The following is a 13334-nucleotide window of genomic DNA, read 5'->3' on the forward strand; positions in this document are numbered from 1 at the left end:
AGATGGAGATGAGTCCTATAGAGGGAGAATCCTCCTCGCCAGAGAGTGAACCTCGGGACGTGGAAGCCTTACGCTTAAAGCGTGGCCACGTTCTGGCGGAGCTGGTAGAGACCGAGCGAATCTATGTTTCCGAGCTTGGCTCGATAATTAAGGGTTATAAGATGGAGATGACGAACGAGGCGATGGTCCATTTGATACCCGCGGCGCTGGTCGGCAAGGCGGATGTTTTGTTTGGCAATTTAGAAGATATTTATATTTTTCACGGGGAGACCTTTCTGAGGGACTTGGAGAACTGCATCTCGAACACTGAGCTCGTCGCCCTGTGCTTTGTTCAAAGGGTGAGCGCGCGCACGGTGTCACATAATATCGAATGCTATGCCGTATCTAGAGCCGCAAACTAATTTTACGTATATACGTTTGTAGCGCGAGATGTTCTTTAGATTGTACAGTTATTATTGTCAAAATATTCCGCGCTCGGAGCGGTTGCGTGAGCAAATACAAGGCGAGCCGCAGTTTCTCGCAGCCTGCCAGCAAAGACTCGGCCACAAGCTACCACTCGCTGCCTATCTTCTCAAGCCTGTGCAGCGTATCACCAAGTACCAGTTGTTGTTGAAGGATCTGTTAAAGTATAGCGACGAGCCGTCGTGCTGCACCGAGTTGCAAGAAGCGTTGGATTGCATGCTGGTCGTGTTGAAATGCGTTAATGACAGTATGCATCAAACTGCGATAACAGGTTTCGGAGTAAGTGTCCTCCTTAATTTAGTACATTTGTGGATTGTTATATTTTATCGCTTATTACATCGTATAATTTGCTTGCAGGGAGACCTGGGCGCACAGGGTGAATTGTTGTTACAAGGCTCGTTTAGCGTTTGGAGCAGCAGTAAGCGGGAGCGACTGCTGCGACTGAAACCGTCTCAGCGACATATTTTCTTATACGAGAAAGCTTTGATATTTTGTAAGCACAGCAAGCCTCAAGCTCACAACAAAGCCACGTATCATTTTAAAAGATATTTAAAGGTACTCCGATGTTTATTGTATCTTTCTCTTAGATAGTAACTTCTTATCCAAGAAAATAATCCTTCTAATCTTGTTCGTTTAATATTTTTGCAGATGTCGCAGATTGGTCTGACAGAATCGGTGAAGGGTGACGCCAGACGATTCGAGATATGGTTACAAGGTAGAGCTGAAGTGCACACGATACAGGCACCTAGTATTGACGTCAAGCAGTCGTGGGTGCGCCAGATCAAAGGTGTATTGATGTCCCAGCTGGCAGAACTTAAAGGGAAGCAGAATTCCGCTCTTGGGAAGTCCAATCATAAGTGCGTAACTGAAGAGTACGATAATCATGTGTTTTATTTTTTTGTTATATTTTAATTTTGTCTTTCTTGCTCCTCTGCTAAGACCGCTGCGACAGACGATCTCGTGGGAGGCTCAGAGCAGCATATCGGGCTCTTTGCGGACGCTGTCTGTTGATGGCAATAGCGTTATATCGCACATACCCGACGTGTCGCAGTCTACGGAAGACGACGCAGCCTGGAGTTCGGAGAACAGCAACACGGACGAGGAGGACGCGTTTGCCGACAATCCGGGACCCGCACCCGTCAGTTTTTACATATTAACATAATAAAAAATATATTGTTATAATTATGACATTATCGAATATATAATAATAATATAATAATTATATTATAATATTTAATAAATTATAATAATTTCATGTCGTTTATCCTTGGCACTTGAATTTTTTATAATACACGCGATTTTTCATATTAGTAAATATACTAATAATTAGTTATAAGTTAATATAATAATTACTAATAATATAATAAGTACTAATAATTATTTTGCGATTACAGGGCGGGAGATATGTGGCACTGGCGGATTATTGCGCAGTGGGACAGTCTGAGGTGACGATGCGCGAGGGTGACACGTTGGAGCTTCTCAAGGTAGGCTGTGCTGGCTGGTGGTTCGTGAAATTGGTCGGCACCGGCTTGGAAGGTTGGGCGCCAGCAGCCTACCTGGAACCGATCAGTCGCAAGACGTCCCGCAGCTCGCAGTCGGTGAACAGTCAGGAGACCATATGAAACAGGCGACTAACACACTAGAGATCTCGCTAGTGTGTTAGGTCTTTGATACACATCGTGCCGTGAAAATCGCGGAAGTTGTTGACACGTGCGCCGCCGGAATTCACTGAGGATTATCCGATGAGCGGCTGCAGAATGTCGATAATGGCAGTTTTTGGAAATCTTTTACAGCATTCGCACGACGTTGAGTTGTGTCATCTTGTGTATCTTTATTGTACAACACGACGTATACACATATGCAATGTCTAAGCGATGCTTTTACATTTTGCGACGCGAACGTTGAGTTCGACGGGCCAATGTTTTTACGTTTGTGCGAATTTTATATCGATGTGTGCGTGATGTAGGAAGGCAGAGCGGAGGGAGAAAAACTTGATGTTTCACGATCTCGCGTTACGGACAATCGACGCGAGCGATCGCGCTTCGTTCGCGTCGCGTCAGCTTGAATAGGTTCGTTCTCGCGAACGCGGAAACGGCATTTACTGAATTGTACAAAATACATAGCGTTGAATAAAGCATTGAGGTACACGCACACGCTACGGAGACTTGTGTCTCGATCACTACTCTGCTACAGATAATATACAAATTTCTACACAATATAGCGCACGCTATATTCGAGAAGGGGAGGGATAAGAGTTACACACGACCGACTGATGTGTCAGGCGTATCGTCCCCGTTCGGTTATACTCGCAGTTCGTTTAGTGTCTGTGAGAAGAAGTCGCGCGTGTCATAGTCTGTAAATGGTAATTTTTACTTGCGACCTGGGTAATCAAATATCGGCTGTACGCGAATATTCCAAAGTTAATGTCGTTAGGAGACGCGCGACACTTTCGTCCATTGCATTCTATCCACGACACGCGTAACTTGGTTTGGCGCGAAGAGAACTACATCCTCTTTGCCAGAGGCACGCGATCTTACTCCTCGCGCGGTGTGTTTTCGCGGTGTCATCAGTAAGTAGGCGCGATCGTCGACTGCATCAGTTGCGTATTGTCATCATACGTTGACTTAGAGGTAGCGTTAGATGCGTCGCGGTCAATCAAATAGTACAATTTAGCGCAGTCGCGGGCTTTCAAGAGCGTCGTTAAATGTTTCGTTCGAGAGTCGAGGTTGCTTCGTTGGGGTTGAACTTAAAGTATTCGTGAACACTATCGGGGACACAGATGTTCGAGCCTTCAAAGAAGGGAAATGTGTATGTGATACAACGTTAGACCGACGCTTCTACGGATTGATTGCCGTTAGCAATACAGAAAAAGAGGGAAAGAGAGAAAGAAAATGTTTAATTAATATATTCGCCATTCTTAGGACGTTAGATACATTGTTGACGAGTCATTGCGACCAAATAAGTTCAGTATAATCGATGCGAGTCTGACGATATACGAACCGTTCGTTCCAGAGGAATGACGCGGTGGACGGAAGAGAGGGGAGGAGGGAGACGAGAGGTCGGAGAATCATATACGAGACGCGTGTACACAAATTTTCTAGAAGCTAAACGGTTAACACCAAATAACATGCAATATCCGACTACCGACTACGATAAATTTTAAACATTTAATACCTTAGGACTATATGATAAGCAATCTCAGTTCTAGCGGATTTCATAACCCACCAATTTCATAAATCTCCAATAACGATATAACATGTATAATAGTATCGTTTGTACTGAAGCGTTTGTATGGATACGGATAACATAATTTAAGGGAATTTTGCAATCGCTATGATTTTCTCACCTCTGTGTATACATTGATTAGTACGTACCCTCGTAGAGAAATGTATGTGAGGATATGATTTCGTCGCGCTTTTTGTTTGTTTTATAAAGTTAGCCTACAGCCTACATGAGTCTCATTTGTCGGTATTTATAGCTCGCGTATTATTTGTACAGAAGAACACAGGGTTCCACGAGATACATCTATTTATTAGATAGACATATTTATTGAATATAGGACGTATTATTTATCGCGATGATTCCTAGCAGTTAATTTAAATCAGCCCGATTATTTACGGCGATTGACGTACTGTAAACGCGACACGATATAGTGAGGGCTATGTAATTACGCACGGTTGAAACGTTAAGACGCGCCGAGATCGCAGTACACACGAGACATGGGAATTCATCCTTTTTTAGTCGAGAAGAAAACACTACCTTTGCGTTTGTAGAGCATGCGCTTCGAATCGTTGCGTTCCTATTGCGTCGTGATTTTTAGTCAGTACTAGTATTCCTCGCTTGAAAGCTGTAAGTGTACTTTCGTGCATCCACATCCATTTGTACGCCGTCCTTATATTGTCCGTAAGATTTCAATCAAACGAGTAGTTAGTTTAAAGGAACGCATCCCTTTAGGTTGCGATATTGATATGAAACATTTTCAAGCCACGTTTTATAGAATGAACGCAAGCGGTTTAGCTTGCTCGCGGTGGATCTCGTTTGCGCGTTAGCGATCCTGTTGTAAAATATCGTTAGCCCAGAAGCGGTCAACGTTACCGTTCTCGTCATACCTTATCGTATCACAACACCTCCGCAGAACTGTGTGTATATGTGTGAGAGAGAGAAAAAGAGAGGAAGAAAGAGAGAGATCTCTTCGTCGAAGGAGGAAGCGTCCTCGCAATTTTTGTGTAAAATCGCGATCGAGTGACCAAGTCATGGTGATATCTAAACGAGAGGAAGGAAGAGAGAGAAAGAGAGAGAAAGAGAGACAAGGCGTTTTGTAGAAATTATAAATATATAGATATATATATATTATACATATACATTATATTATACATACACATAGACAATAATTATAACCGCTGTTGAAAGATACATGGCAAACGCGTTTCCGGATGACGATTCATGATAATACGGATTAAGAGACCTCGACGACCGCGAATGTACTTCCCACCGCGATTACCAGGGCAAATAGAAGCAGGTTTCTGCGAGTGAATTTCTTAACATGGATAAGACAGCTCTGCGCGCTGCAGAGTGTGGCGTAAACGCGCGCACACACACACATACACACCACACATACACACATCGGTACGCGTGTGATCTTTTCAGACAGAGAAAAAGAAACTCACATGGGGAGTCCGACGTTCAACCGTGATTTCTTTCTACGGACGGTTCCTTTCGTCGTTCCTCAGCAGAAGAGTGAATAGTAAAGTCTATTTTTGCATATGACACGTGATAACGGAGCTGCCGAAATCGCTTCTATTTGCATTGTGCGTTCACAGCGCCGATCAATTATCTCGCCGACCGAGCGACCGTAATCGGGGATCGCGGTATTAACGCGCTTCTTTTATTCTTATTTTTATCTTTTTAAATTTCTTTACGGCAATGCTTTGTTGCATCCCCGATTTTCCCCCGAGCTTTTCTCCGTTGTCGCTTGCGCGCGCGCGCGTAATTAATACATATATTAATCGTACAGAGATGGTGTATGTCGTTTCAGTCTTCATGAGAAGAAATCACACTCAGATCTCAAGAAGGAAGAGGAGAGGAATATTTTTATATAGAACGCAACACACAAGAAAATTGCTCAAACTTCAGTTAACGATGATCTTAACTTTGGATGTTTGTTACGAGTTTTGCGTTACGTTACGATTAAGTTAAGACAGCGAGCGGATCTGATAGAGAGGAGGTGATGATGCGCGATTGTGCCGGTCGCGTTTAATTGTAGATTACGCATCTTCGTCTTCGTCCTCGAGAGGGGAACGGTATCGCGATTTGTAAAATGCATCGATTGTAATGTCTAAGCGTGTACAGGAATTTTGTTAAACTCGTCCGATTCTTATGTACAATCAGTTGTCAAACTTGTACGAGCCTGCAATATTAAACGGGAACATTAAACGTGAGAATTGCTAACGGATGCCTGCGTCGTCGTGTCGTCAGTTTTCCGTGCTTCTCATCGCTGAAAAATTCCTTTCGTTAGTAAAAAATGAGCGACTTTTATTGTTATTATCTGCTCGTCTTGATATTTAAGTTGTAGTTAGCATCCAACTTTGTGGAGTGAAATAATATGTCGTATCGACCGACAAATTAATTTTAACTTTATAGCGGCAGCGTACTATTGTACCAGAATTGCTGCAGAATTAGTACAACAATATCGTGATTGTAATTATAGTAATGTAACGCTCATTGATATTACAATGTTAATTCATAATATACTATCAGAATCCATCGGGCTTGATTTTAGCTTCTCAGATTCTTGTTGCAAAAATCGTTGGCTTTTATTCTTTATTGGAGATCTTTTTAAGAAGAGAAAGATTTTTCTTCTTTTAATAGAGTAAATTAATGGCATCAGGACTAATATGAGGACTAATATATACATTGAACAATACGTGAGACATTTCCCGCGATATTTTAAATTAAATTCAGCGGCAAAACTACTTCTCGAAGTTATGTCAGGTGCCGCCAGCATCGTTCGGTCAAAGTCCGCAATTCGCCGCTACCGCTTCACGCACACGCACTCTCTCGCGCCTTCAAAAGTCGCTGTTCCAGCGGTGACTCGGTGCAAATTTTTTTTCATGGTACACGGTGTTACGCGACCTTGGTAGCTGCTGGTGTCACGACGAGGCCATAGAAAGACACAAGTGTTTCCCGTTTCGGACAATTGTGAGCAGATTTGTCGAGGATGTCGTCGCAACCGGAAGCAGTGCCGCAGGAGAAGCCCGAGAAACCATCGAGAGGAATAAATGCCGTGCTCCTGGGACCACCTGGTAGCGGCAAGGGTACTCAGGTACGTTTCTTTAATTTTTCATAGTCATTCTTGGATATTAAGTTACTATCTCAGTGAATTTATCCTAATTGTATCCTCTGATCCATATTCCCCTTCCAGGTGTGACTGATCAGATAGAGTGAAATTGATTGATTAAATAGTATTAGGTAATCATGATGAGAGACAGTTATGCAGCTTGGTAGGACTGTGTAAAGTTGAAGATACTGATAGTCATTTGAGAGAAGTTGTATGTTTGGACTTGAAAATGGAGTTAAGATGTAATTAAGGAGTTACAAGAGGACTTGACAAGTGCCCTCTTGGTATATGTTTCTTCTGTAGTACTTTTAGTCAAACAGAAGACAAATGGTTTTGTTTTATTATTATGCATGAACATAATATGGTTTAATTAAATCACAAGTTTCTAATATATAATTATCTTTGTAGAAATATTAATATTTGGTCCATTTTTACCAGTTGTCTTCTTTGACCTATAACTAATAGATGTATAATAAATGCTACCTTTAGACACTATATATATATATATATATATATATATATATATATATAAAAGAGGAACATATATATATGTATATTAATAAATCTTGGAGGTCAGCTATTGCTGCAATAGTTTGTTTCAAAGATCTACGATATATCTAAACATTCAGTATTTTCATAAATGACTCAGAGCTGTTGTCTTTTATTTTCAATATTTCTGTACATAATATTTTAAATAATTATTATTTAATAAATAGTAATTTTATTTAATCTTATTTTTGCTATCATCAAGATCTTTAGGGACTTAATCTTAATATTTATTATTTTTAAAGATTTTCCTCAAAGAATAAAAGAAAAATTTACTTATTTTTCTCTCTTTAAATTAGTCTTTTAATTAATACCATATTAATGGTATATTAGTGACTTAACAGACATGCCATCTTTATCATGAGGTTGAAAATATTCTAAATATAAGTCATGTTAACATTGAATATTCACCACAGTTGGTTTTCTCTCCAATAAGGATTAAATTAAGTTCTATTTATTTCAGGCTCCGCTGTTTAAAGACAGGTACTGCGTGTGTCACTTGTCTACAGGCGATATGCTCAGAGCTGAAATTCAATCCGGTTCATCTCTTGGTGCTGAAGTCAAGAAGATAATGGACGAGGGGAAATTGGTTCACGACGAACTGGTGGTCAGCATGATCGAGAAAAATCTGGAGAAACCAGAATGCAAGCGCGGCTTCCTGCTGGATGGCTTTCCGAGGAACGTTACTCAAGCACAGAAAGTAAGTCAAAAAGTTGACATTTGTGTATTTAGTGTATTTAGCAGTGGATTTTAAATCACTCATTCAAGTAGAATGTCTCATGAATCGCTTCTTTTTCGCACAGCTCGACGACATGCTCGGCAAGAGGAAAACAAAACTCGACACTGTGGTGGAGTTCGGAATCGACGACAATGTGTTGATCAAAAGAATCACAGGCAGGCTAATACATCCCGCCAGTGGCAGATCCTATCACGAGGAATTCGCACCGCCTAAAGTCCACATGAAGGACGATGTGAGTAACGGGGAAGTCGCGGTTAAAGACGTCGGACCGACTTCTTTGTGCGACACGAGAAGTTCAGAGAGATGAAGTTACATGAAAAACATATATTTTATAATACAAGTCATATCGATCGCGCGATATGAGGCGATTACATTCGCGAAGCGATAATGATAAAAGATAAGTCCAGCGACACGTTGATTCTCGCTTCGTTTCGCTTCGATAATGTATCTGCAACGAAGATAACGCGTAATCGTAATTAGCGATGGCTGCATGCGCAAGAGATGCCTATAGTTTCGCAACGTTATAAATTATATAAGTTTCAATCGAAGCACACGATAGGATCGACGGTCTCTATCAGCACGAAGTTATGATCTTCTATTTTTTGTTCGCAGATTACCGGCGAACCTTTGATCAAAAGGTCCGACGACAACGCGGAAGCTCTGAAGAAGCGCCTAATAACATATCACACTCAGACTCAGCCGCTGGTCGACTATTACGCCTTGCAAGGAATCCATTACTATATCAACGCCGCTCAATCCACTGACAAAGTATTCAAAGACATCGATCAGATCTTCTTGAGATCCACCAAGCAGCAGCAGAAGAAGAAGAGCTTCTTCGGTTTCTTCTAGAACACTGCCGACAGAAGTAGAGAAGTAGAGGAACAAAGAGACATAGAGAGACAGAAAGACAAAGAAAATCCTTCCAGAACATTGTTAGCGTTGCGAGAAACAGTCATGAATAGTCGTGAATGCATTGGCGCCATAAAAATAATAATGTTTCGAGCCTTTGTCGTTACTGGTGTCCGTCGAGATCAATTTCGGAGCAAATAGTAGTAACGTCGTGTTCACGCGCCACGCACGATGTATCACGCAGCAATATATCAAATACATTGTAGTAGCATTCCGTAAGAGACACTGTAATTTTATAATAGTAGAGGCGCGTGAAGTCACGGTTATGAATCGAATGCACACGATTTATTAACGCGTCAAAGATTGTAAAAAAAATATATATATATATATATATATATATATATATATATATATATATATATATGTGTGTGTGTAACGCCGAAGATTATAATGTTAATGTAAAAAGTGAAACACATTGTACATACATACATACATACGTTACACGAGATAGAAAGAGATAGCATTTTGCTTCGTCGTCACTACGAACGATTCTTCCACGCGATACTTTACAATTGCGTGTGTACGGCGCGCACAGCAAATACGGGAGAAGGTATTGATCACATATCTCGATTTAGTTTTTATTTTTACATGTTCTACAGAATTTACCGGCTTAAAATGTGCATGACTATCGCAAGAAATGAACCAGCTCGATGAGCCGTGCACGTGCACACACTTCGAATTTCGGCGTTACTATCTTTATAGACTGCGACTCGTACTCGCATCCCGCATTTAACATTATGAATATAGCAATGCGATTGTTTTTTATTTCTATAGTGAGACAAGTAGAATCGGAGATATTCTCTGATTGTCGTATATAGTAATATACTATATAGTATATAGTAATTCTATCCTATAGATAGATCTTATAACTGTGAAATTATATAAATATTAATTTATATAATTATCTTATAATTCTAGATATGATCTGCGGTTGTGTGCCGAGAATATTTTATCATCGCATTTATTGTTAAATGTGGGATTTGAATGTGGACCTACGATTATATCGCGATTATACTCGTTCGATCATGTTCCGTTAGAGAAACATTGACGAACGTGCAATCGCAACCACAACTGTACAAACATACGAAAAAGATCATCGCGTTGCCACCGTTATGCCTACGTTACTTTCGAGGACACAATTTTACGAGAGTACGAACGAAGCGCAACACAGATCAGAGTCTATTTTACATAAGAGCAGAGTAACGTAAATATATTCTGGTATAACACTATACCGTATACACGAAAAAACCTAAAATCCTAATATTTTCCGAGAGAAATGAAGTAAATCTGTATAAGAATAAATCGTTCTGTGAAATCGTTATTTGAAATTTACTTTGTATTCCAATTAATCACACTTATAATGAATCCTTTCCGTTATAATTTGTTTCCAAACAGATCATGATGTGATTTTTATTTATATTCATTAATAACTCCAGACAACATAATGGTTGCGTTCAGCAGAGAAAGCTACTTTGCAACTGTTGTAAAATTCATGAATCTGATTGGAGTATGCTCTTAATTTTGGTTAAATCCAAGAGCATGTACCAATCAGATTCACAAATAGCGGAGACTTTGGTACTAATTTATAAAAATAACGGATCCAAAGAATAAATTAGAGTCTTTGTACAATGCCAGGCTATCCGCAATAAGAATAGACATTAGCCAATAGTAACAAGGAATAGAAATAATTGACCAATCTGAATTCCTATTCCTTGTCCCTATTGCCTGTTGCCTGGCATTCTGCAAGGGCGTTTGGACTCGTTATTTCTCTAAGATATTGGTCAATATAAATGTTGTTTATAGCTATCACTATTTCCTCAATAAGGAAAGTAGCAGCTCGTAGCGGAGACTTGAGAACTAACTTACAGAGTTAGTTCCAAAGTCTCCGCTACGAGCCGCCACTTTCCTTAACGAGCAATTGAGATCGTAATAGACCCGATCTACAATAGATGGAGTAAGGAGTAGGAATAAGAATAAGAAATAAGCAATAAACAAATTGACCAATTCCACTCTCACGTTTCAAAAATAATCGATTGTGATTGGTCTGTTTACTTACTACTTATTTCTTACTTCTACTCCTATTCCTTACTCCATCTATTATAGATCGGGCCATATTCAAGGGTAAATCAGCCGTACTATCTTTGTTTAACATACAATGAGTGACAAATAGCGTGGCCCTGGGTTAATCGCTCCGAGAGCGATTAATGACGTCATAAATCTCTACTAGCCAATCATAAAGCTTATAAGTATTTGTTCGACCAATAAACGTAGGCTGAATAATCCAGAGTAGGTTAACCCAGAGTCGGTCGAACATGCTAAAAGATAGAAAGATCGCGTCGTTGCGAGTGTTAAAGGGACGTCTACATTGGAAGTAAGCAGTAAGAAGTAGGAAGTAAAAATAAGAAATTGACCAATCATAGTTGATTATTCTTCTCACATTCGACTATGGTTGGTCAATTTCTTACTCTTACTTCCTACTTACTTCCAATGTAGACGTCCCTTTAAGTGGAACGCACCCTAAGGGCTGCGTTCCAAAACTCTACTCGATGGGTAGAGTACATTTAATTATCCAATCATAATAAAGAAATCCTAGTTATCTTTGTTCTTATTGGTCAATTAAATGCTACTTTACCTGTCGAATAGAGTTTTGGAACACAGCCAAGTAGTATTATTCAACGGCGTCAAATGTCATTTTGTTCTCTGAGAACTAGTCAACGGACTGTAATTTCGACAAAAATGACACTATCGAGATGATTCAAAAAGCATTTTGCAACTTGCATTTTGAAAAGGTTTTAATTGTTAATTATATTAATACTATAATTTTGTGTTTTTTGATAAGATGTATTGAGTTAAATGTAAAGTTAAAATCGCTTCCCAATTTCATTTCTGAATTTTTAAATTGCATTTTTAGGTAGAAAAGTTACTTTCATAAGCAATTAGAAGAATGGATTTAAGAGGTAATCTTAAGCTTTTTATTCATTTCTCAATGATTTTCGAGCATCAATTCGTTCACTTTGTAATTAAAACCGGAAAGATAATTTCTACTTTATATGGATATAACTTGATGAAAAAGAATTATTCCGCATTCTTTTACGTGCAAATTAAAAGAAAAGATTCGCACTTCGAAATAGATTAAACTTAATTTGTATAACGTTTCTTATTTATGTAGTGTAGCTTGACAAACTTTATAAGAAATGTTTATATTTAGCACTTTTTTATTTATATTTCTAGATTATTATATAAAATAATTAATCATATTCAGTAATAGGGTAAAAAACTAGAATAAATTAGCATAGTATCAATTTTAATAAAAATAGTATGTTTTTATAGGTAAAACAAAGCTCCTCTGTAATTATATAACAATGGACAACAGCTGTATAGACAGTAGATGGAGAGAAATCTTATTTGCATAGCTGAGGAAACGTATAGCCTTAGCAATATATACCTCAAAATTAAGTAACATCTTTCAACAGCATTAGTTTAATTAAATAATAGTTAAACTTGTTTAAAAATTATTTTAACTTTTCATTATTAATAGGAAAATTGTAAAGATTTGAAAAATTATGATAATAATAGGTATAAAAGTACATTAGTATATAAAATTTAGTTTATCTCGTATGTTTTTGTCTTTTCAAAATTCTGTATATGATTAAGTTTTAAAAGACAATAAGAGATTAGATAATTTTGATGAAAATCAATATTCTATTATATGATACATAATAGAATAATAAATGATAAAAAGATAGAATTTGAGATTCAAAGAAATTTTATTTTTATTACGTGTTTCGATATAATCTATAATACAATATAAAATAATACTTAAAATATACAATATGTAACATATAATATAAAATGTGCATCTTGGATATTGTATAACTTTTTATTGTAATTTAGGAAAATTAAAAATACAAGGGATAATTATAGTAGACATTAATTCATGATGGAATGCTAATTTTAATCTGTATTACATCACACTGTATTGCTTTAGAAGAACTCTATCATATACAGAATTTTAAAGGCACCAATTTAAGATAATTGCAAAATGTTTTATTATTTTTAGACATCTTAGAGATATCTTTTAGAAGCTTGTGCGGCATTAATGTATGTATATCATACTTGTGGATGTGAATGAATGTGTATATACATATAGATTTGTGTATTTTGTATATTTATATTATTATATATGAGACAAATTAAAAAAAACTTTTATTTTTACATAGTATATTTAAAGGTGTGTTGTGTATTTTAAAAGATATTAAATGCAAGTAACGATAGACAAAATATATTTAAATATGTGTATATTTCTGTATATATATATATATATATATATATATATATATA

General features: G+C 37.9%; 2 protein-coding genes and 1 long non-coding RNA gene across 7 annotated transcripts in view; all 3 read left to right on the top strand.

The window, feature by feature from the left end:
- The window catches only part of LOC116843422 (guanine nucleotide exchange factor DBS-like), a 31437-nt gene extending 25523 nt beyond the window's left edge, over window positions 1-5914 (top strand). For all 5 annotated transcript variants that reach the window (XM_032813816.1, XM_032813819.1, XM_032813824.1 and 2 more), the window contains 6 exons: window positions 3-338; window positions 424-741; window positions 820-1017; window positions 1111-1319; window positions 1402-1600; window positions 1857-5914. In XM_032813816.1, the coding sequence (XP_032669707.1) occupies window positions 3-338; window positions 424-741; window positions 820-1017; window positions 1111-1319; window positions 1402-1600; window positions 1857-2084 (1488 nt within the window). In that variant the 3' untranslated portion in view covers window positions 2085-5914. The remainder of the gene's footprint in view (window positions 1-2; window positions 339-423; window positions 742-819; window positions 1018-1110; window positions 1320-1401; window positions 1601-1856) is intronic.
- A 569-nt stretch (window positions 5915-6483) lies between these two features.
- Window positions 6484-10314, top strand: LOC116843455 (adenylate kinase). The gene is made up of 4 exons (XM_032813881.1): window positions 6484-6784; window positions 7809-8045; window positions 8149-8316; window positions 8697-10314. The coding sequence occupies exons 1-4, from the start codon at window positions 6680-6682 to the stop codon at window positions 8931-8933; spliced, it is 747 nt and encodes a 248-aa protein (XP_032669772.1). The 5' UTR covers window positions 6484-6679; the 3' UTR covers window positions 8934-10314.
- Window positions 10315-11667: 1353 nt separating this feature from the next.
- LOC116843716 lies at window positions 11668-13304 on the top strand. The gene is made up of 3 exons (XR_004377918.1): window positions 11668-11782; window positions 11905-11950; window positions 12324-13304. It is a non-coding gene; the product is annotated as an uncharacterized LOC116843716 (long non-coding RNA).
- The last annotated feature ends 30 nt before the right edge of the window (window positions 13305-13334 follow it).

This window comes from Odontomachus brunneus, unplaced genomic scaffold (genome assembly GCF_010583005.1).
Source record: "Odontomachus brunneus isolate Ranch 3 - 2012 unplaced genomic scaffold, Obru_v1 Obru_scaffold_003, whole genome shotgun sequence".
Lineage (NCBI taxonomy): Eukaryota > Metazoa > Arthropoda > Insecta > Hymenoptera > Formicidae > Odontomachus > Odontomachus brunneus.

Coding starts and splice junctions, on each gene's coding strand:
- LOC116843455 (XM_032813881.1), top strand. CDS start 6,680: ATGTCGTCGCAACCGGAAGCAGTGCCGCAGGAGAAGCCCGAGAAACCA. Junction 6,785..7,808: donor GTAGCGGCAAGGGTACTCAG/GTACGTTTCTTT, acceptor TATTTATTTCAG/GCTCCGCTGTTTAAAGACAG. Junction 8,317..8,696: donor AAGTCCACATGAAGGACGAT/GTGAGTAACGGG, acceptor TTTTGTTCGCAG/ATTACCGGCGAACCTTTGAT.